Here is a 25615-nt window from a genome sequence, read left to right on the forward strand (position 1 = left end):
CAGAAAACACTACTGACCTGCTCATCAAACTGGTGTGAACAATCTTAATTTACATATGAAAAACAAGAAGTTACAGAGATAATAATCTATAAAAACATGAGAATAATCTTAAAACACAAGTCAAGAGGGGTGGAGAGGAGACAAAAAAACAAACATGTAATGTATTTCTTTTGTAAATGTGTACTCACATGTGTGAACGGTCACCTCTTCCACCATGACCTTCAAAAAAGAGAAAAACACAAGATCAGAACATCCATAGAATTATTTAACAAACAAAAGGCAAAGCCCTCATGACTCACTTGTGCTTTGCGCTTTATCCAGTAAAGGAATCATGAGGAGAGAAAAAAAAAGATTAAGAATTCATTAAAATGTGTTCTATATTAAATATGATCAATACACACACACACAAAATATGTATGTATGTATGTATGTATATATATATATATATAAATGAAATAAAACAATGCGAGTCAATGAAAAAGAAGAAAATTATCCTTTTCCCTTGCTTGTAATGTGTTCTGTTCTCAGATATTTACAGTCTTATCATATAATAACATGCATTTTTTAGGACATTTTCCTGAATTAGTGAATCATCCACCAGAAATCGAATGCAAGCAGTGATATCAAGTGAGCTAGAGATTAAATGAATGAGAATTTGTACATAATGAAATAATAGAAAATAAAAACCCCTGTCAAACACATGTAGCACTGAGATGAAGAACAATAACACATATTTATCAAAGACCTTTGTATCTCATTCACAGTTAGCACTGTCTTCTGTGAGAGTGATTTTTATGTATAATCACCTTTGAACAATAAAAGGAATACATAAAAACACCAATACCTCTTGGTCCTCGTCCACGTTCCCGATGGTGGTGAGTTTGATGTCCAACCACCGAGATTACCTGCAAAAACATGTACTGAAGAATTTAAATGGTTGATATTTCTGATCAAGCAATATTTAGTTATCCAAGTGACTGACTTTATACAATCCACATTATCTGTTTCCGAAAAGGCAGAAAGTTGTAAGAAGTATTCAGAGTATCTACACATGAAATAACACATGAAAGTTTAAGAGGAAATTTAGATGGGTGCAACAGCCAAGTGGTTAAAGCGCTGGACTTGCAATTGGAGGGAGCCTGGTGGGTAATCGGTGGGGATTTTTCTGATCTCCAAGGTCAACACAACAACAGATTGCAGATCTACTAGTGCCTGAACCCCCTATGTGTGTATACGCATGCAGGAGATCAAATATGCATATCAAATGTCCAGTAATCCATGTCGGCGTTCCATGGGTTATGGAAGCAAGAATATACCTGTCATGCATCCCCCAAAAATGAGCAAGGCTGCCTATATGGTGAGGGAAAAAACGGTTAAACATGTAAAAGCCCACTCATGTATGAGTGAAAGTTGGAGTTGCTGCCCACAAACAAAAAAGAAGAAAATTTTATCTTTTGTTCTGTTAGTGTGCAGTTAAAGAGCTATGTGAATACGTCTGGATCTGCACCACTTATCCCACTGACATGAGTGTCCTAACACTCCCCCCCCCCCCCCCCAATAGAACAAATCTGCAATACAAAACAGTTCAATGAGAGTTTCCTTTTTATAAAGGAAAAGGAAAAAATATACACAATACCTGTTCAGAACTTTCTTCTTCATAAGCAGCTCGTGGAGAATGTCTATGGGGAGAATATCTGAAACAGAAGAATTTCATGTATTCCATTACATTTATGCACAAAAAAGGAAATTTTCTTCCTAAAATTACGTTTAAGTAACATACTTACTGTGACCCACTAGTGCAGACTCTGGCAGAGGTCTCGATTTTAGAGACAGAAACAAGTCAAGGACTGAAATGTTACTAAGTCAAATATTCTAAAAATACAGTATGCTGGATGTATCACTCATAGAAAGACCTTCCTACATCCCCATACTTCTCTTCCTCTAACCCATCCTCTCTTGGACCACAACATCTGATCCTGAATCACTATCTGGACAGAGGATCAGGGGATGTTTACACAACTCCACTATTTGCTTGTAATATTTCTTTCCTAAGTGTACAGTTACACTATTTGTATTCATGATTATCTTTCAATTTTACCTCAAGCTATGTAACATCACCTGAAACACCACTGCAAATACACTATTCCTGTGGACTCACCCAGTCCTGGTTTCTGTGGAAGTGAGAGTGCTGGAAACGTAGACATGTGGGGGCTCAGGGTGTGGGGCCTGGACACGTCTCTCGTCAGGAAACCTTGGTGGGTGTTGGGGCTGGTGGGTCATCACTGGAGCTGTGTTTGTCTGGGACACTGGGCCATGTTGTAGCTGATGTGCGGAGGATGAACGGCTAGCAGGCACATGACTGGGTGGCGGTCGGCTAGTGTTGTGGGCTGGAATATCAAATAAGGAAGGAATGCGTGGGGCAGCTTGTGACACTGGCGCCGGCTTGTTTATAGAGTGAGGCTGAGGCACAGAGGGTGGTGGTTGATGGAATGACCCATGAACCTGTGAACTGTCCTGTAATGGTCTGATCTGGCCAGATGGAGGCTGATGATGAGGTGGGGGATGCAGATGGACAGGCTGTGGTTCATGTCGTGAAGGGGGAGCTGTTGAACGTGGCGGGCCCTGGTCTTTAGGAGCCTGATGTCTTGGAGGCAGAGTTTGGTGAGAAACTGGCCGCTGATGCTGGGACTGCTGGGGCTGATGCTGACTTGAAGGGGGTTGCTGATGGATAGGGGGCGGTGGCAGGTGGCTGGAAGGTTGCCGATGCTGAGATGACTGAGGCGGCTGCTGACTAGATAGCATCTGAGGTGACTGTGGAGGCTGCTTCTGCTGTGGTGACACCAACTTGCCGTCCAATGACTTGCGGCGTGCCTTTGAATAACCACTGTCATTCGTGAAAGCATTCACTGCTGTGCGCAGGGAGTTGTTAGGAATAATTCCATTTGGTGACACTCCATACTGACCGCAGGTGGGACACTGGTGATCTTCAGTTTCAAGTAAAGCATCCCGGATACCTGAGAAAAAAGAGACAATGTTTCTGTGATTTCAAGCACAAACCCCCTCCCCCCCAGTTTTCTATATCTATCCCCACCTATTCTATTGATTTCTTACACCTAGCAGACAGTGCCACTACAGGAAAACCTGAATTAACCAAAACTGATGTTTTGAATAGATGCAAGTGGTCTTTGGCAAGAAGCTTAATAAGATGGAAAAATTCAACGCAAATTCATTTCACCTGACATTAATTTCCTGGCCAAACCAAAGGGAATACAAAACCCCTCTTGATGGCATATGCACACATTAAACAAGCTTACTATATACTTGCAAACTGCACCATGAAATCATCAAGATACTTACACTCATCACAATAGCTGTTTCCACAACATGGGACAAGCGCAGCATCTGTCATCAGGTCATTGCAGAGACGACATTTCAGCTCCAAAGGAATCTTTGGTTTCTCTGGCTCCATGTTTTTAGGCTGTGGTAGGAAAGGAGGGTGTTCCTTTTTCCCCTCTTTATATGCTTGTCTGCAACACAACAGAAAGATTATACAATGGAATCTGTTCAAGCTTAAAAAAATTAATGTATATGGTCAAACCAAACAGCTGTGTCCATACTCATTTGCCTTAACATTGCTATGTACAAAGTTTACCACAAAAATATGCATCTAAAAAAGCATTCTGGTAATCTTACAATATATTTGGCAGACAGTCATGAGGCTATGTATATATAAACAAAAGTATACAAAAGAGGGAAAACCTTTTTGAATCCAACAAAAAGGAAAAGGGATGTCTGACAGCTCAAGATTTAAATTCTTCCTCTGATAAAGCTAGTGCAGTTCAAGATTTACATCACTATCCTTCGTTGAAGACAGCTTGGAGTAATTCAGACTATCTGCTCACCAGGCAATTGAAAGAGTAAGATCAGCATGAACAGGGAAAAAGGTCAAAACACTCAACACTATCCAAACTACAATTTACCGTAAAGTTCGGTCTATAAGCCACGACTTTTTCTCCCAGCTTCAACCCCTGCGGCTTATACAGTGATGCGACTTATCTGTGGATTTTCCCAATCCCGGGTGTGTCACGTTCTCGTCTATTCTTAGCTGCCCTTCAACTCACCAAAATCATGATCTCTGTTCATTAATTTTTGGATGAGGTTCAGATTTGTGTGCTAACTGTTCACGTTTTAAAAATCAATCTGCGCACATTAAAGCCTTCAGTTGAGCATTCAGTTCTACTCTGCTCAAGCGCACATCCTCATCATGCCGAAAATGCGACGTAATGCCTACAATGCAGCCTTCAAATTGAAGGCGATCAACCTAGCGATCGATCGAAAAAGGCAATAGAGCCGCTGCACATGAGCTTGGAGTGAATGAATCGATGATATGACGTTGGAGGAAGCAGGGTGGAGAACTTTTGTGTTGCAAGAAAACAACAAAGGCCTTTAGAAGCAAGAAGTGCAGATGGCCAGAATTAGAAAACCACCTCGAAGACTGGATCAACACACAGAGAGCGAATGGCCGAGGTGTTTCCACAGTTCAGATCAGACTGAAGGCAAGAACAATCGCTGCAGAAAAGAACATTGAGGGTTTCCAAGGTGGGCCATCACTGTGCCTCAGATTCAAGTGAAGAGGTCTTTCAGTCAGGACAAGAACAACTCTCTGTCAACAACTTCCTCCTGACTTTGAAGAAAAACTGACAAACTTCCGTAACTTTACACAGGAGAAAATAGCTGAGAATTTCATTGGTCCGCAAGACGTCATTAATATGGATGAAGTACCTTTGACCTTCCTCTTCACAAGACTGTAAATAATAAAGGAGAATCATCCATCACACTGAAAACAACTGGCCATGAAATAACACACTTGTGTTCTGAGCTGCACGGCATCAGGAGAAAAGCTACCACCAATGGTCATTTTTAAACGCATCACATTGCCAAAGGAAAAATTCCCGAAAGGAATCGCCATAAAAGTCAACAAGAAAGGGTGGATGGATGAAACCTTAATGAAGGCGTGGCTGGTAGTGCTATGGCAAGCGTCCAGGGGGTTTCTTTCGCCAGAATAAGGCCATGCTTGTTTTGGACAGCATGAGAGCCCACATTACTGACTCTGTGAAAGAAGCTGTCAGCACAATCAACTCAATTCAAGCAGTGATCCCAGGAGGCACAATCAAGTATTTGCAACCACTCGTCATCAGTATCAACCGTCCATTCAAAGTGGCACTGCGTGTCGAACGGGAAACCTGGATGACAAGTGGTGAAAAGTCATTCACCAAAACTGGACATTTACAATGAGCTAGCTTTGCTGAAGTCTGTCAATGGACCCTGACAGCATGGGGGAAAATTGAGCAGTCCACCAATGTCAATGGTTTTCGTAAGGCTGGACTGTGTACTGCAGCAGACGACAGTGCAAGCGATGAACCAGCAGCGACCTCCACCTTCAGGTTCATCAAGTGAAAGCGAGGCTGAGGTCAGTGACAAGATGGCGGAGGAAGCAGTGCTGACCCTCTTTAACTCGAAGATTTCAGTGGATTCAGTGAGCAGGACGACGTGGAATAAAAGTGACTATCCTTAAATTATGGATCTTATTTTCGTTGTGGTGTTTCACTTGCTTTTCTTTGTGTTGTTTCCGCTTGTGTTTATTAATTCATAACCTACAGTATTGATAGCTTTTCCGTAGTATCGGTATGTGTATGAAGTTCAAAGTATTTTCGCTTGGTACATGTTAATGCATTACAAGAATAGATTCCATATCCTGCAGTCTGTTTTTAACCATTTAGCGATTCACACAGAAAAACGTGTCTGACAATGTTTTGTCTGAGAATTCTAATATCCATTTCATCTTTTTTAAATTACAACTTACGCATCAATGGTGGGGACAGCAAACTGTCCATGTTGAGTCATAAGTGCCCCTGGCGCCAGAGGGTCATCAACAAAGGTCAGAAAGCTGTTTGGAATGCCAGTGGTCCTCTTGATGTGGGGCCCAAATCGTTCATCCTGTCTGGGGCAGTTGCTGACATGATGCCCACCCTGGTGACACCGGCGGCACACATAGCCCTCGGGTAGCGGTCCTGAATGATGCTTTCCAATGTAGCTGAAAACACATGCAACAATTTAGGTGTTTTTCAAATGCTGATATATTGAGACTTTTACTAGCAAGCATATCAGAATATCTCAACTATCATCATACTTATTTATTTTTGTTCCACAAAATCATCATGAGCATCATCCATTAGCTGTAAGTTTATTTGGAAAGTAGTTTATTAGCACCTGGTAAACAGTTCAGATCTGAGGATAATAAATATGAAAATGAACACTTTATTCTTTGACGAGTCTTCACAAATGATACTGGTGACAGGCATGAACCCAGTAGCAATTTTAAAAACCAATTTATCCCATTATACGAGATACAACTTTCCTTCATCTGTAACTGATCATTGTTTGTTCTATCAGTCACAAAGACTTTCCTCATTGTTCATTCTATCAGTCACATAGATTTTACTTTCAAAATGATCCACATGAACAATCACAGCTATAGTATGCTGCAGACAGTTCCCATTTATTTATATTTACCAGCTTTTTTTAATTGTTTTTTTAATCAAAGCACAAACCATGAAACAAAAACAGTACAACAAAGAAAAGAAAGACCCAGTATTTACAGTCACAATGTTAACATGGACATAACTTACTTGGATGGCTCAAAACCTTTGTTGGATTGTGCCACAGCAGCTATCACCTTGTCGATTTCTGATGCATTAGCATTTGTCAGGTCTGGAGTCTGCAAAAGATGTTTATCTTTTGTTTATTCACACATTTCCATTAACAAAACAATTGATCATACTTTAGTTTCAATATCAACTTCTAACAATATGTTTGCAACAAAATCAGCAATGACCAGACCTGCCAATCAGTGAACTGAGGAAGAATAAATTTAATATCTAAGGGGAAACTTTTAAATTCTATGGATTGGTTATGTTTGCATCTTTTCTTTCAAAGCTTGAAATAATTTCTCACATCCCTATAAGGATTATTCTTTGGAATATGTAAAATTATCTTCTGATTCTATCACATAACTGAAAAATGAAGACATGGGTTGTCTGCATTAACCTGTTCTGCCTTTTCCCAGTGGTAATTACACACTAGATAAGATACATAATCCATGATAACCCATCACTAGAAACATGAGTTAATCTCTCAAAAACTGAGTATCTATATAAACTGACATGTTAGCGTTACTGTTCCCCACGTACTGTAAACTGCACTTTTATTACATAATGTCACTTGTCAGTCACAGCTGTGTGAAATTGGGGCTGCTCTCCCTGAGCAAAGCCTAACTTGATATTCTTGACACCGTCCTTCACTTTCAGAAGTATTATGTGCATGCAGCAGATTGGAAAACCTCTGTTTATCATCCCATCCAGAAGATAAAACCCAGTCTGCCACTGAAAGGACATCAATGGGGGGTGCAGGGGGACAAATATATTGGCCTTTGTGGCTCAAACCTAGTACCCTTGCTTGAACAACAGGCACTCAATTTACTACTCTTGTTCTATTCGTCTTAAATTTTTATTTCCGAAGAACACCACAAATTATTGTGTACATTATTTATATAAATTTGTTTATAAAAAAAAAAAAAAAAAAAAAATTCTGTGGGCAGTAGCTACCCCACAAAGACGGTAAGAGGGTCTTCTGTTGCAAACATCATTAGCTGACAAGTCTGATGCTGTCATTCGTTATTATCATTTCCTGAAGATAGTTTTCAAGCTTTCTTCAGCACTAATAGCATTTTTTTTTTTTTGTCAGAATCTGCTGAAGAGTATCTCAATATATAACTAACAAAACCTGATTCAAACAGTACAAAATACTATGCATAACTAGATTGTGCATTTTATGTGCTTTCCATGTACAATTTAATCTTTAGGAAAGTCCACAATCAATCCTCATTAAAATCATGAATGCAACAATGTTAATCCTGTAATACTTAAAATCTTGTGGGACCTCTATTCCAGCTCCACATACTATTTCTTAATATAAAATACTGCTTTGGACAAAATCCCTCTTCACCTCAACTTTCCCAGCAATTTACTCTAATAAATAAAATCACCAACCTGTTTAAGCTGTTCCAAGCTTAACTGCTGCTGCTGTTTCTGCACAAATTTAACCAAATACACAGATTAGTGGTTTTCATATGTACTGTTAAAAGAAAAGCACTTTGCATATAAACTCGCCACCTGTGTTAACCAGAAGGAAAGACAGGACATTTAAAAGTTCACACAAACATTCCACAACACTCATTCCCATTCAGCCAGGGGTGGGGCAATCAGACTTTGCTTTGACATTTTGCTGACATGTTTTTGTTAACCATATACAAGTATGTTTAAGTGGTGCACTTTTCTCCACATGTAAAAAGTTATGTCTATGTGTGTGTATGTCCTGAAAATGCATGTACAGATGTGTGTAGGTGTGTTTAAATTGACAGTGCATGTTTGTGCATGCATGCATATCAAAGTGTGAACACACAGGCAGGAATTGTCTCCTTTACCTTAAAAAAAAAAAAAAAAAAAAAAAAAAAAAATATATATATATATATATAAGAAAAAATATTACTGGTGTGAAGAATGCAAATTTACTATCCTTAGTTGAGGATGCTCTGAGCTCCCACCCCCCAAAAAAACCTTCACATCAAAGTGCGAGTGGAGGAAAATATAAATTTAAAAAAGTGTATTATGCCATTTATTCATGCATAAAGGTCTGTACACCAAGAATTTATATTTCTTTTCTTGTATTATCACATTCTGTTGTGTTTTTTGTCGATACTTGCTTTTTTTCCCCACACACACATTACTGGCAAGAATTTTGTTAACATTTGAAACTGCAAATTTAAGAAGTTATCTTTTATTTACACACACAATCCCAGATGAAAAAAAAAATTTTAACCTGGGCATCCAAGCCCTGAATTTTATCCACATTTCTAACATCATGGACTGACAAAGATTCCAGTAATTTTCTAGCCCAGATAATTCTTAAGTGATTACTGTCAAGAACATGTATTTGCCTTCTCTAATCTTTTATTAGAAATTCATGGTAGCTGGCACCAAGTGCAGCAGCAGGGAAGCATGTTCCCATGTCAGAAACAGGGCAACAATAGCAACAAATGAGACGTAAAAGCTAAACTGCATGAGAAAAAAAAAAAGAAAGAAAAAAGCTCATGCACAAACTTTTTTGTGGTTGATCAATATATTTTTTTCTAAAATAATCTAAAAAAAATAATTAGACAAGCTGCTAACATTGATTAATAATGCAGATGAGGACAAAGCATATGTGTGAGTATGTTATTTATTCAACCCTTCTGAGTTCAATAATGTAACCATGGAATCATGTCATACGCGTATCATGCCAGTAGTATCTGTCCAATGTACCTTCAGGCAGACACATCTGTGAACACATTCAGCTGGGATGAAACAGTAGTGAAGGTCATGGAATGGCAGCCATTACTAGTAGCTGACTACTGATTAATTCTTCCTGGATGGTCCAAAGCATTCTTTACAGAGTTCTCCATGTCACATGGTATTCTCCTTGGTATATGGAGCTTGGCACATAATTTTCAGTGACGGCCCTGTAGGAAAGTCCACTACTGTCTTGCGCAAGTTGACTGCTTTTATCAGTTCCCCTCTTAACCATTGCAACTCACTCTTGGACAGTCTCCCAGAAGAACATATTTTGTGCCTTCAGAGGGTTACCAATTGAATTCTTGTCAGGTATGCATGCTGTACACATAGTCCATCAGAAACCCTCTATACAAATAAGCAGCTTCTCAAAATCCCAATAAGAAATATCAAGGCCACTGGTCAGTGCTATTTCCAGCTTAAGTGCACTAATACACAATAACTGAATCAAATTCAATAACAAACTTGTTCCTTTTTTGGGGTGGGGGCTTTCTTTGCTTTTTAATTTGCCTTTATTAACACACTGCATGGTTGTCAGCAGTGCATTTGTTTCTGTATGAGCTATAAATTTGATCCTTCTGAAATAGTGCTGGTGTAACACTGATTACAATCACACTGCTCAATTTCATTGCATCAACAGTTGACAAAGTAACATAACTTTGTTTTTCCTTCTGAATCAGTCACCTTACCATCAGCTGTCGACTGTTTCTTGTTGTGTTGTCTTATCTGTGATGTGTGTGAAGTTACTGAGTCATGTGAATTTCATGCCATATTGCGTATTTTAAAAATGTGAATGCAAAACAAGTGTAAATTACACATACACATTATCACTTATAGCCCATGCTACTACAGATAACCTGCTTTTTCTACAGCCTCACCAAGCAAAAGAATTGCCAATAGGTGCTCTGAGCCCTCATAATGCAAATTTCAACTGAACTCAAAGGATTCAACGAAACCCAGGTGTGAAATATTATGCATTGCCAGTTACTACAACTCTTTCCTGTGTTTGCGGGCTGTAACTCTGTGATCTGATCTAGATCTACATTTCGGCTTTCCAAGTCAATAATTTTTCTTTTTTTTTTCTTTTTTGACACCTTTCAGACAGCCAGTGAGCCACTGATCATTTTCAAGAGCACTGCGCTGAACCACTAAATGCTGAAATACTATCTCTGCGACTTTAACAACTTTCAGCTGAAAACAAAACTATGCTGGTAATTCTGATACGCTGGCATTTTATATATATATATATATATATATATTTTTTTTTTTAAAGAAATTCCACACTTCATTATCTTTCACGTTCTCCCTCACTACTATCCACACAAGACTTTCCCCTGTTCATTCACCCAAACTGCCACAATGTTGTAGGTTATAAAATAACTTTTGAAATGCTGCTTACAATGTGTGATTCTAACAGAATACTGAAGAAAAGGTTTCAATGAAAAAGTGATTTTCGGATGATGCAATGGGAACATTGTAGTTTATAAAATAGAGCAGAATACAGCCGGGATAACTCAGGGACAAAGCAGTCATTCATACATCAAATAAAACAAAGACATCCAAATGGATGAATAAACAAAGCATTTATTCAATCAACGCCGACACTGAAAATGACAGTGCCAGGTCCCCTGAGATCTGCAGATGAAGTTCACATTCATCTTTCTGATGTCTGCAAACGTAAACTGATGATTCAGGAGTTTTTTGCTTGCCATTCTCATTTTGTTTTATTCCAGTAGACATGCTCTCTGTTTCCACATGATTTTTCCTTGCAATTTCTCCACACGTGGTTTTCACATCAAGTCGTTCAGAAGTTGCTGAAAACATGATCTTCCCATTCTTGAGCTGAAAATTCTGGCTTTTCATAAGAATCCTGAATAAAGGTTTATGGCATAACACAGTCACAGCAACAAAGGGTGGGGGCAGGCAGTGAGACAGACTGCAGAAACAGAAACAGACAGATGACAGAAAAAGATTAGCTGCAAGGTTCCCACAGATGTGACCCAATTATTTTTTTGAATACTTTTTACTGACCAGACTGAAAATTATCCATGCCAAAGTTAAACTGAACACCAGATTGAAAATTATTTCCACTGCACAAAAGCTAAACAAACAAAAAAAAAATGTCTACTACAATGAGGGTGAAAAAGACTGGCATGCATCCTGGTTTCAATTTTCCAGTTTTTTTCTTTTTTAATTGGTTTTTAAATTAAAAAAAAACAAACAACCCCACCCAATATACCTGTACTCCAGGGACTGTGGAAGGACCCTGGTGGGTTGCAGGGTTAACACCCTGGTGAGGGATGTCAGGGGGCTGGGAGGGGAGTGGGGAGGAGTTCCCCTGATGCTGATGAAAATTGCATGTTTGCAACACAATATGACTGGCTACTAACCGTGGCTCAACTCACAGCGCAAGCAGACGCCTTTTTCACAACTAAATTGCCAGTCTTCAATGCTAGCGCAGAATGTGTGACACCATACCCGGTTTGAATGCAAAGCCCCTTTTAAACAACTGCTCCTAAACATCTATTAAATCATAAATCATGTCTCTGTATCATTCACTGTAATATATTTGTTGTGCTTACACACACATCAGTCAGAAGCATACTTGATTTCAGTTTGATCGTTTGGCAGTGTAAAGATTTCAACCGACACTTTATCCATGTAACACAACCACTCCACAACTAAGTGTCGCTATACACCATTGGGTTAGCTGAAACTGGTGTTTCTGTTAGACCGTATTTAATTATCTCTTTTGGTAGATCAGTAAACTGCAAGTATTATATACTGGCAGAATTGCCGCAATTCCATCTTTAAATCTATTCCATGTGTGTTTGCCTACTTTAAACTGATTTAACACACAGTTTGTAATTTTCCGCCATGAGCTCGCTAAAACTGTTCAGTTCATGTGACTTAAGATTATAAGTTCATCTTAAATAATCAACATTTCATTTTATATTCATTATAAAGTAGGTATTGAACTCTTTCTTTTGCGACCTATGTAAATCGGTTCAGGAATCATTTAGAAATCTTATCATTGAACACCTTGTCACAAACACAATGCTAATCAAATTTAGGGGGATTTGAGCCGACTCGCTTCATGGGCCACACTAGCATCCGTGTAGTTCGCTTAACTTGCAGAAGTAGATGGAGTTGTTAATCACTGGTCACTTTTCACCTGGCCAGTCACTGGCTAGAACCTGCTCTCTCTCTCTTGCTGTGTTGCACACAGTGTGTGCGTGTTGTGCATTGTCCCAGAGGCCAACATCTTGCTATGTATCACTGTAAGTACTCCATTTAAAATGTGCTGATGATTTGTAAATTGTATTCTTCGACACAGTACTTGTGTTCTTATGAGTACGTTGATATTGCTTTGTTCAGTTATTGCTTTGGCATGTAGTCGCAGCTCGGTTATGATTGATATAGAAAATCGCCATGTCGTATGCTTGTAGCAGTATTCCATTTAATTATTTGCAACGTCACAGTCTGGACACTGATTGTTCGAGAATGTTCTAGTGAATGATGCATTCTTTCTCATTTGCTATCACTGATGATGGTTAAGTTAGGTTACTTATCCCACTTTGGTGGAGGAGATTTAAATGTTGAGCACAAGCTTAGCTATGTTGACATTTGGCTTTGATGCAAGGATAACTTGAGTAGGTTCATTCAACGCTAATGGTTAAGCCATGATGGTTCTTTCAATCTTTGTATTGAGCACTGACTATCTGGTCTCTCAATTTGCCAGTATAATATCAAAGCCACCAATTCTATTATCTTGTTTATTATTCATGTAATATTTTACATGCTGATATCAGTTGTACTGCTACAGTGTTTCACAGTTACAGTGTGCTCAGTATTCAAAGATGTGTGTAGTATTCTGTTGTGATTACAAGATAGTGTTGTTGTGATATCAGCTATTGGTTAAAACCATCTGATATTTATCACAGTTTGTTAATTATAATTTAGTTATCATGCCCTCTCCTATACGGCTTACTCCAGTATAGTGCTACATGATAAACGGATTCATTTGAGCCACTTTGACACTGTATGAGCTTTACTTAAATCTATACTGTCAGTGTACTTTCACTAAATCAACTTAGCTTTAACCACTGAAACTGCACTATTCAAAATATTAGAAATGTGATTAAATGTCAGTATTTGGTCTTCACACGTATGCATTATCTTATCCAATGCTGTTGCTTATCCCAAACTGACTGGTAGTCTTTTCATGTAATATGTATACATGTGCTGTACTATTCACTTGTGCTGACATCTTGTTCTTAATGACATTTGTTTGTTGTTCAGTGCACTGTTTTCTCTATTTTCATTTCCTCTTGATCTTCTTGTCTTCTTATAAGTATTGTAAATAAAAACAATAGAAAACCTTTTTGTGACTGGCCTGCTATATGTCCCTGGCTTGTGTGGGGATTCTTTCATATCATTTATTCCAATAAAGCATTCAGTTAATTCCTTTGTACCGTCCCCTTTATATCATAATAAAACCACTCGGGACCACAGCTACAAAGTGGCGTTGCCAACAGGATAAAGATCCACAACAAAATAGATCCAAAATTAACCCTTTAAATGGTACAATTCTTTTATCCAAATTAAATTCATTCCCAAAACAATAAGTCACAGCCCCTTACCACCCAAGTATACCTCGTTACAACTTGGCACTTGCAAGCAAGGATGACTTAATTCTTTAAATCTCTTTTGAAAAAAATTTAGGCCCCTTGCAAAATACGCTATCACACTTACAAGCCTAAAATGTGAGAGCTATTATGGCTCATCACAAAACCTGAGGGACATTCAACCATTTCTGAGGATTAAGTTTGGGGGGGGAAAAAAAGCAATCTTATCTAAATTTGTTAAGACTGTGTGTGTGTGTGTGTGTGTGTGTGCGTGCGTGTGAGAACCCAGTCTACCCTTGGGAGTTCACAGCCTTGGGAGGCCTACTACACTGATAAAGTGATATGGAAAAACGCAAAACTAATACTGAATTCAACTGTTTTTCCTCCAAACTGACAATGTGGACACAGCTGGAAATAATGCATAAGTTAGTTCCCTTTGCTTCTGGTTTATACATACACATCATCTTTTTAAATTATCTTTGCTCTTCCACTGTGGCCGTCATCCTGTTATTGTCATGTTTCCTTGTTTCTCTATGACTCAAAAGAGTTAATGGGAATAAACAAACTCTCAAACATCATTACATGGGAATGTACAACGTAAGACATCCACTCTTTGCATCAACTCTCACTGCTCCCTACTTTCCTGTCTATCTTTCTGATCTCCTTCATGTCTATACTTCTGCTAGACAACTCTGCTCTTCTTCAGACAATAGAACCTTTACTGTTCCTCGAAACAAAACAAAGACTAATGGCAACCGATCTTTTTCTCACTTTGTGACAACTGTTTGGAACCAGCTTCCACTCACAACTCGTCATTCTGAAACCCCCTCACAGTTCAAAACTGCCCTCAAGACACACCTGTTCAGTCAGTCATACAAGTCCTATGAAATAGGTGTGTGCGCGTGTTTGCGCACCAGCGCTCTGTGTCTGCGTGTTGTGTGTGATCTAATGTATAAATATATATGCGAGAGATTCTTAACACCAACTGTATTATGAAGTAATGTTGTAGTTTGTTTACTCAGTTGTTCATCTGTGTGTGCTTTTGTTGTTGTTGGATGTGTATGGCGCGTGCATGCGTATGTGTGCATGCGGGTGGAGGTGAGCGGTTTTATTTGTTTGTTTTGGTTTTTTTTTACTTTTTTTTGTGTGTGTGTGTACAATATGTACATTGCTACATTTTCAGGTTTAATTTCATAAATGTAATACGTTCTTACTAGAAATGTTTGATAAATATTGCTTTATCATGCAATGTTGTAGTCTGTCTCAATTGTTTGTCATTCATGTGTGTGTGTGTGTGTGTGTGTGTGTGTGTGTGTGTGCGCGCGTGCGCGCATACATTTATTTCATCTATCAAGTTTTAACATATATATGTTAATTAAGTACAATGTTTCTTGGAGGAAATGCTCAGCAGAACTATTTTACCATGTAATGTTGTAGTTAGGTTGCATTATTTGAATGTTGATCTGTGTTTGTGTGTATGTGTATGCCTGTAGGTGCATGCGTCATTGCATGAGTGTGTGAGAAGTGTGTCTGGGTATGCGTGCGTTTGTCAGTGCATGTGTGCGTACACGCATGTGTGTGTGTGTGTGTGTTGTGCGTTTTGATGCATGCGCATGCATCCCTGTATGCAGTTTTCAATCGTCTACATGTTTGTTATTATTTCGTTTTTTATCTTTTCATATCTGATACATCTCTTGATTTAATCAATGACAAACTCCTTTCAATTGTTCTCTCTTACCTATGTTTCAAATAATATGCATATGCTTGTGTGGGTATGTTTGAGCGAATGTTTTTAGTGCTATAGAAAAGCGTATGCAGCTTTCAGATTATGTGCTGTAGCAAGATGTCTCAATAAATAAACAAACTTTTTAAAATGTGGAAACCATTCTGACCTTAAAATTTAATGAAATGACTTTAGACACCCAAACACTGCTCAGACACAGGATTCAATAGTGTACGTGTTATACACAGGCAGTAGCATCACAACAGCTACTGTCATATCTAATGAATGTCTCTCCCCTTCCCTCTCTCGTATGTTTTCTCCCAAGAGTTGCACAAATTTCAGGAGCATGCCTCTGGTGCTTTTCAAAAAACGTCTGCACAAAATGACAATTCACTAATCTGCATGGAAGTCACATCCAACAAGGTTCAACTTAAATTTTGTTTTTTTTCCTTCTTCTCTTTCTTTTAATCAAATTGAAAAACATGTTTGTTTTCAGCGTAACTCTCCCATCACTGTAAATGCATTTAGCGCTGGAAATGGTGCTCACATTTTTTTTCAAAAACATTTCAAAATTGCCAGTTCTGAGGGAACCCTGGATTACAGTAAACTTCACAATCATACAATATTCATGCAATTCATTTGACACATCAATCTCACAACAGGCTAACACATGCAAAAACTTAATATTGTGTTCACAGTAATAAACCATTGATTTTTGACAGAACCCAGAAAACCACCTCAACAGTCTCACAAACAAACAAAAAAACCAAAAAAAAACCCCCAAAAAACCCAACACCACCTTTGCATTTACTGAAATAAGATTTCTGTACATAAATGATGCTGAATCACCATACATTTAACTAACAATGCTTAAAATCCTACACTATCTTTACTGTTCTTATTAACGATAGTCAAATAATTTTTCATTTTTATATTAAGAAGCAAAACCAGAAAAGGAACTTTCTCAACAGATAATGTATCAAATGGCAAGTAAGATGCATTCAGGAAGCCCATGTGTTCTTCCAAACTAACACACTTCTTTGCTGACTAGTAGAAAACCAATGTATCATTGCATGTCTTGTTTTTATACTCCAAAAAATAATTCCTAACAATGCTAGTAGTGTAGTTTTTGTGCTCCAAAAATAAATCATAACAATGCTATTAGTGTAAACACATTTTGCAGTAAACCACAAAGGGAAGGCCTTGAAAACTGACATATGGCACACTTTAATCAAATGTAACAAAGCAAAAGGGCACCTTAACACAGGACTTTTTTTTGTGCACTGTGTCCTCAACCAATAACCTTGACTTTTGAAAGATTTCCTTTGACAATAACCAGTCAATGTACAAGTAACAAGATTATTTCTATCATACTGACTTTGAACTTTGAAATCATGTTGTTACCGTGGCCATTCACTACAACAACTAAGTTCAATGAAACTGGATGCAAGACTAGCTTTTTTTTTCTTTTTTTTCCTTTTTTTTTTCATTTGCTAAATGACTTACTTTTGACCTACCTCAGCCTTTGTTTCTTACCTTATCACTGTGCAGGGGTTGACCGAAAGGTCTTAACCCTAAGTTTGATTTCAACACCGCTTGCAATTACTACTTCCACTACCACTTCCCGACAAGTTTGAATGCCCTCCCCCTTCTCCCTTTTAAAGAAAAAGGATATCATTAACAGTTGGTCGGGTTTTGTTTAATCATTAAAACTGGTACAAACCCTGGAAAACAAACAGTACAGGGTTGTTGCACAGACTTACTTCGTTTACACATGCGAGTCAAAGCGTCTGGAGTGAATCCATTATAAAATGTCAATTATGAACTTGCTCTGTGATGACTAAATCACTAAGAAAACACCCTACCGGAGTCTGCACTAGTGGGTCACGGTTAAGTATGTGTAATTAAACGGTTCTTTTTCTACTAGCTGATGAACAGAAATCAGAAGACTAGGCAAAATGCCAGACTGCATGTTCAAGCAGTTACATCCAGACTGTCTGCACAACACCTCAGTAACAGATGTTCCTCAGGTGTTTCGTTGTGCGTGCACGCACACATGAAGAGAGGGAGAGTGAGACAGACAGGCAGACAGAGAAACACGTTTTTAATTTCCCGTTATTATTACACAAATTCTGAGTTGTTCATTATACAGCTGGTTCTGTGACAACATAAAAATGTCGCTTTTTCCTAACTTCATCACAACCATTCAACTGCAGCTCTCTTCACTGGGAATGTGTACTCATATGTTTAGTCCGTAGATACTGAGAACCAACATCCCCACAAATAAAAATTACACAAACACTGTACTTTCAAAACCCTTACTGGTTGTATGGCAATTAGTATTCAAAATCAGCTGGGGTGGATGATACATTCACCATCAACACAGCATAAACTGCCAATTGATGTGAAACAGAGCACCATTATAAAGAAAAATAAAGCCATTTCATTTCAACAAATTTCAAAAGCAAACAAAATGAGGTAACAGTAATATCACAGTTCATATAACAATTTGATCACATATCTAATAACAGTGTTACACCATCCATTTATCAAAACATGGGTGCAACTGGCAGGAAATTATATTTTTTTAAAAAACCACAACAAAAAACACCCTGAAAAGTAGTCCAGGTGAGGTACATGGGCAGAACCCTGTTAGTGTTTGGGGTGGAGAGGCTGAGGGAGGCCATGCCCCCCTGAAACTGAACCATAAAGATGGTTTAAAAGGCATTTAGAAGGTTCTGCAGACATCAAAACAGAAAATTTCATCTAAAAATAGTATTTAAAAGGTGCACAGTGAATCACTGAACTTCTCATTTTCAGTGTTACCCATAAAGATAAAATGCAAGGGTCCCAGGGACCCTCTTTGTAAATTTTAGGGAGTCCTTCCAGGATTTCTAAGGGTCTCCATGTTAAATTAAAAACAATTACTTCAACAATCACACACACATGCAAAAAAACAACCACCAGGGACAATGCCTTATCAAGATAACTGTTCTTGCTCAGCCTGTTCTTGGTTTCCACTGAACATGAACTATCCTTTTATCTCATTGTGAGCTATCACTTTATCTCAGCCGCAGCGTTAGTCTGTCATTCAAATAGAATTATAAACTTCACAGTACTTGCTTTCACTCTGGCATCCTCTACGCTGGTTTTAATATGTCAAGAAAATGACAAGCTAAAACTCAATATATGCAAAATCATTTGACCCCATTAAGCAATTAAGTAAAATTATACACCTTGACATTTTGAATGCTCTCCTGTGATTAAAAACAGGTTCATCGTGAATCACTGGATCATGTCATATCCATAAAGACAGGGAGAGAGGAAAGAGAGAGACAAAGTTTATATGTGCATCACTGCATGCTTGTGTATTCAATGCAAGCCTCTGTGTGTGCATGTGTATGAATGAACAAAAGATCAGCCAAATGTACCCATGACCCTAGACAGTATGGAGATCACGCATGCCAGTGTATCTGTGCATCCACATAAAAATTTGTGTGCATGCGTGCGTGCAAGTGCACATGAGTGTGTGTGTGCGCGCGCGCAAGTGCACATATGTGTGTGTGACTTGCTTTTCATAGTGATAACATGTGCCATAAAGAAATCATCTTTTATGATCGACACTTTAACAACTGCTAGCTTGACTTGAAACATTAAAACCAGCGACTCCTATTTTGGTGCTCAGACAAATCTCTCTTCTCAAAGCTTCTTTACTATGAAAAATACAAAGAATACAGACGGACATCTTATATGTATTTTCGTTTTCATTTTTGACAGATCATCAGCAAATGATACAGATCAGAGCTGCCAGCCCCTCCCCCTCCCTTTTTATCTCTCAAGAAAAAATGTTTTGTTTTTTTTCACGAAAATCTAAATGTATTTCTGTCAATAGACGAAAGAGTTGCACCCATGGGACATGGAACATCAACCAGAAAAACATTATGAAACAAGTATTAAACAGGCAATGCATTTTTAAACAAATTATCTCCCTCTCCCATGTCGCTCAAAATATTCCAAAGCACAAAACAAAAAACAATATTCTCTAATCCATAAGCTCTAAGGAGGGGGTGAGAATCTACAGAAATCTGTAGCATCAACTCCCACTGCACAAAATCAAATCCTGTTCCACTTTGGTGTAAATATGAATACAAGAGCTTCCGTGGCTTACATGTAATTCCTGCTTCAGAACAACAAAATTGAAAATGCCAATGTGGAGGGAGAGGGAGGTGGTGGGTTACAAAAAAATATACATAATCCAAAATTTATTTTTGCTCATCCTCAGAAACAAATATCTGCTGAACCAAAAACTATTCATTGTCAAACCCTGTCAAAACATATGCACACATGAAAAAAGTCTATATGTTTCCAAACATCAAGTTGACCCCTGCTTATATACTGGAATGAAAGAAAAGAATTATAAATTTCTTTAAATACTGAATCAAATATTCACGGACATGTTGTATATGACAAGGTCTATTCACAAATCTTTCTTTGAATAAAATTTGGTGGCCTTTCAATATGTTATCTAAGCTATCTGATGTCAATCCAATCCACATGCTAATGAATATGTACAAAATGGAGTCCCTGCTATTTACCAACAAAATAACTTCACCAAATGTAGATAGTGTAAGATCTCCACACTGACTGTAGAACACTACAGCCTTTGCATGTCTTGAGTCATAATATAAAATCAAGTTTTAGATCAGCGAGATCCATTCCGAAAAAAATTTATAACAGATTATTCAGACCCCATTACTTGGCAAAATTCTGCAGCTAAAAGTAATTAAAGCATCAATGTAAATTCCGTACAGAAGTTTCTACCTGAACTACCGTAAAGCAGTGACTTTTTCTCCCTGCTTCAACCTATGCGGCATATGAAATGATGCAGCTTATTTGAGGATTTTAACGATCCCTGGAGTGCCAGGTTCTCGTCTATTCTTAGCTGCCTTACTCACCAAAATCATGTTTTCTGTTCATGAATCTTTGGGCAAGCTTCAGGTTAGTGTGCTAACTGTTCACGTTTTAAAAATCAAATCCGCACACACTGAAGCCTTCAGATCAGCATTCTGTTGTACTCTGCTCAAGTACACACCCTCATCATGCCGAAAATGCGACACAATGCCTATGATGCAGCCTACAAATTGAAGGCGATCAACCTAGCAGACAGTGCAAACGACGAACCAGCAGCGACCTCCACCCTGCGTTCATGTTCATCAAGTGAAAGCGAGAGTGAAGTCAGTGAAAGATGGCGGAGGAAGCTGTGCTGGTTCTCTTCAAACGGACACTGAAGACGAAGATTTCAGTGGACTCAGTGAGCAGAATGACGTTGAATAAAGTGACTATCCCTAAATTATGGATCTCATTTTTTTTGTGTGGCACTTGCAGTATTTTCGCTTGCTTTTCTTTGTGTTTCCACTTGTGTTTACTTCATAACCTACAGTACAGACAGCTTTTCCGTAGTACTGGTATGTGTTCTGGTACAGGTAATAAGTGCGACTTATAAGCCAGTGCAACTTATGTGTGTATGAAGTTAATTTTTTTTTTAAATAAAAAATTTACTCAGTGATGCTTATATACCAGTGCGTTCAATAGACTGAACTTTACAGTAGGTATGACAAAATGCTGCCTAACAGTATGTCAGATGAAAGTCAAAAGTTTTGTGAACAAGAAATAGAAATGTAATAGAAACCTGACTTTGGAAACATTCAGGATTTGCTAAAATGTTCATGTCCTTCCCAGAAGTACATTGTCAATACAATTTTCTAGAATTTGTGGAAAATTTGTGTTGACAAACTTTCATGAATTTGCTACAGTTTACCACAGACATACATACAAATGGACAAACAGACAGCCGAAACACTGGGCTTTTACATTAAGTACCACAAATATAGAGCCAATTATTCATCACTGAAACCACATATGCTCAGTTAAACTAAAGAAGCCACCAAAAATGTGACATTGTTACACACATCAGAACGCTTTTTTTTTTCTTTTTTTTTTTTAACACACCCATAAATTGCACTTAAAATTCATGCCATGCTGATCTCTGATCACCAAGGCTCAGTCAAGGAGTTAATAAACCAACTGAAATGAAGTCCTAAGCAATTTGTCAGCAACATGTCTGTAAATTGTGTGCATGTAGTTCCCTTGAGTAAGGCAATGTTATTGGTTAAAGAATACATTCTTGAACCATTTGGTTTATCGTACAGGCACATTAGCTGTACATACATAAACTGAAAGGGCTTAGCATCCATCACATAATGTAAACATATGGGTGGGTATGACTGTTTTAACACTAAAATGTTTGCAACTGCTTCAAATGAATGTCTAGTTATAAAGGAAAATGGCAAATGTTCCCTTTCAAAGACAGGGTATCTGATAGCACCAGTTCTTTACTATGCAACACTTCTGTCCTCACAAAAAAACATGGACGTCAGACATTCCCTTCCCATTTTCCAAACAAAATTCAGGAAAGAGTGGTTTATAACAAAATAAAATCCCAATGTAATATTGTTATTTATCATGGATAACAAGAAATAAATACAAAGTGAACAAAGGAGCCTATAACATCACAAATGCCCTCTTATTACCTTTATCTTAACCATGCAGCAGATATGACTATTAAACACATTCACTTGTGAAGCAAGATCATTTTTCATTGCCCCACCAACCGTCAAGGTATTATGCTCAACACAGCGTTTCAAAGCAGCAAAACATCAGATTAAGGCCAATAAACTGTCACGTTTATTTCAGAAATTTTAATCAACGTCTCAAAAGGAAAATTACAAAAGTGCACTAATTGATATAGTTTTTTTTTTTAAATTAAAAAAAAGAAAAAGAAAAAAAAGGTATACTAATATTTTTCTTTTTTTTTAATTTCAGCAATATGTTTGCATCTGTCTTAAATTCTGGGTCTGTTTAGTGCTTAGAGGCTTTGCTTAGTGAAGCCCCAAATCATAGAGGTCCCAAAATTTCTTTGCTGTGTTTGGATTTTCTTTTTTTTTAACTGGAAATGTCTTCTAACCCCATCTATTCCTCAACTGCCTCATAATTTCACAATAAAAACATGAAAATAAAAGAGAAAAACACACTGCTTGTTTCAGACCATACCTTGTCTTTATCAATTTATGTTTATCGACAATGAATGCTGATATTTATCAAAATTAATAGTTCTAAATTTTGTACATATTTGGTGCGTTGACTGGCCACTGAAGGCTCATTCTTAGCAGCAGAAAAGCATTTTTTTCCCCCCAGAAATGGCAAAATCACCAAATTCAGGCATGACTTTTGAGATATCACATAAGACGTTCAATTCAATTCAATTCATGTTGTTTAGAGCCCAGCCGACCGTTTAGGCCATCTCAGGGCTGTCACATAAGACGTTATTAAGCTGCCTAACTATGGTACCCAATTTCTTAACATATATTTGTACATCCACACAAGATTTTAAAAATCAGAAATGGATTAATGCTGCCAAAGAGACAAACACAAACCAACATATCATTATTCAAAGACAATTCCAAATTTTAAAAATCAGAAATGGAGGATAAATGCTGCCAAAGAGACCAACACAAACCAACACATTATTTAAAAACAATTCCAATGAGGTATCAGTTGAAGCATACGAGCAATAAGATATACACAAAAGGTTGATGAAATTCAACACATGAGTATGTATATTTTTTAACACAGGTGTGCTTACATGTGACTGCACACATTCTGAGGGGGGGGGGGGGGGGGGGGGGGGGGGAATTCAGACAACCACCGAGCTTAGGTTAAAACATTGTTAGAATCATACTGCATTCGCAAATAATAGCTGTATTCTCTGTATTTCAAGAGAACGACATGAGAAAAACAATCCTTTCAGTTGTAAGGAGTTTCAAACTACTCCTGACTTGTGTATGCAAAAGTACAGTCACATTCACAGAGAAACTGCAAGTTACCAATCAAACCGGAAAGGAAAATCAACAAAATGGTACCCGCTATGTCAATTCTCCCAACCAGACAAACAGCTGAAATACGATTATAATGAATGGAATGTGCGTAATTGCATGTGTGTGTGTGCGTGTGTGTGTGTGTGTGTGTGCGTGTAGTGTGGGATGAAGATGGTGAGAATATGGGCAAAACCAGGAATATGGTCAAGTTAGTAAATGCTATATATCTCCAGGTATTGTACTCTTGAAAGTCTTTCCCAAACAGTAGCATTTCTCACACTGTGCATTCACACAAAATCCAACAGCCACAAATAAGCAACAAACACAAGAACATATTCGTTCAACATCACAAATGCACACACAAGACAACACGAGTAATTTCCATTCTGTTGCAAATGTGATCAAGGTGATGGTCATAAACAAACGACTGTCAAAGTAAAAATACCTGACTACCATGTACTCTCCAGGTCCACACTGATTACATACAACTAAAACATTTAACCAGCAACACCATTATAAACCAACAATCAAAGACTGAAAAAAGTAGTATCAGGCTTTTTGGGCCAAAATTCAGGTTTTACTGGCAGTATCCCAAGACAGCAGTGAAGACTTAATTTATAACAAGACTGAACACATCACGTTTCAAATTAAACATGTTACCACATGAAGAAAAGAACACTTCCAAACACGTACTGCTTTTGCAACTTCCAGCTTGTATGCCTCCCTGAAATAGAAAGAAAAAAACAAACTTACTTAGGGTTATTTGATGTTCAAAACTGACATGTTTGTTATTTGACACCTTAAATTTAATGTTCAAAGAAATGAAAGGGAGGGGGTTATAAAGAACACGAAAGAGTGGAACAATCAGAAACTTTTCATCTGAAGTCAGACAATTATGTTCAGGCCTCAAAACCTGTCTAAGGCTTGAGTTACAATCATCAAACTGAAAGATCAAACATCGCTCACAAAACATTTATATAAAAAATGTCACAGCAGTACATTAAAAAAACTTCATTGTTCACTTTTTGAAAGGCTATTTCCTTCGTAACATTTTTAATAATGCCTAGCATGTATACACAGACACATACCTGCACCCAAACGCAAGTACAAACATAAAATTCAATGATTCTTTTTTCTTTTTTTTTTTTTTTAGTAAGTTACTGAATGAAAAATTTTAAAAAGAAAATTACCGTACACTTTCCAAATGGCCAAATCCAAAAAATCTTTTAGTTTTTGTCCAGGTTTCCAATCTTCTAATATTAACATCCATAAAGCATGATCAATTATGCAAAGTAGTTGGTTAATTTTTTTCTTTTAGTTCAGTGTGCAAAGAAATGTTCACTTTATCCTATATCCACAATGAAGTGAACATCAATCTGCCAACAAGATAAACAAAGTACTAATCCAGTGATGACCCTACATGCGGCATTCTGAATACCAAAGTTCTTAAATATTTGGACACACCTGAATCCCTGAAAAAAATCTTGCTTTTTCCACAAAAGAATTTTAACATTTATTAGGTCTTTGCATTTTTACCACAAGGACCATTTTAATGATCATTCCACAAGATAATCTACATAAATAATTCAATTTAATCTCAAGATTTTTCACTGTTTTTGTTTTTGTGTGTGTTTTTTTAAAGAAAAAAGATGCTGTTATGATTGCTGTGGATATGTACAGGGGATAAAAGGTAGTTTGGCTCAATGTCTTAAGTAACGGCTTGTCCAATACTTTAAAGCAAATAAATGTGTATGTTAAGAACAAACTTTATTTAAATGTGATGCTTCAAGTATATATATGTGTGTATGCGGGGGTGGGGGGGTTATGTATGTGCATGTCTGTGTGTGTGTGTGTGTATACAATGTGTGTGTGTGTGTGTGTGTG

General features: G+C 37.7%; 1 protein-coding gene across 1 annotated transcript in view; it reads right to left on the reverse strand.

The window, feature by feature from the left end:
- The window catches only part of LOC143292766 (uncharacterized), a 65458-nt gene that overhangs the window by 19959 nt on the left and 19884 nt on the right, over window positions 1–25615 (reverse strand). Inside the window, exons 4-12 of the mRNA XM_076603316.1 lie at window positions 24425–24455; window positions 8109–8147; window positions 6690–6778; window positions 5864–6094; window positions 3358–3527; window positions 2159–3014; window positions 1637–1694; window positions 845–905; window positions 189–219 (exon numbers count right to left, since the gene is read on the reverse strand). Of these exons, the coding sequence (XP_076459431.1) occupies window positions 189–219; window positions 845–905; window positions 1637–1694; window positions 2159–3014; window positions 3358–3527; window positions 5864–6094; window positions 6690–6778; window positions 8109–8147; window positions 24425–24455 (1566 nt within the window). The remainder of the gene's footprint in view (window positions 1–188; window positions 220–844; window positions 906–1636; window positions 1695–2158; window positions 3015–3357; window positions 3528–5863; window positions 6095–6689; window positions 6779–8108; window positions 8148–24424; window positions 24456–25615) is intronic.

This window comes from Babylonia areolata, chromosome 18 (assembly GCF_041734735.1).
Source record: "Babylonia areolata isolate BAREFJ2019XMU chromosome 18, ASM4173473v1, whole genome shotgun sequence".
Taxonomy (NCBI): Eukaryota; Metazoa; Mollusca; class Gastropoda; order Neogastropoda; family Buccinidae; genus Babylonia; species Babylonia areolata.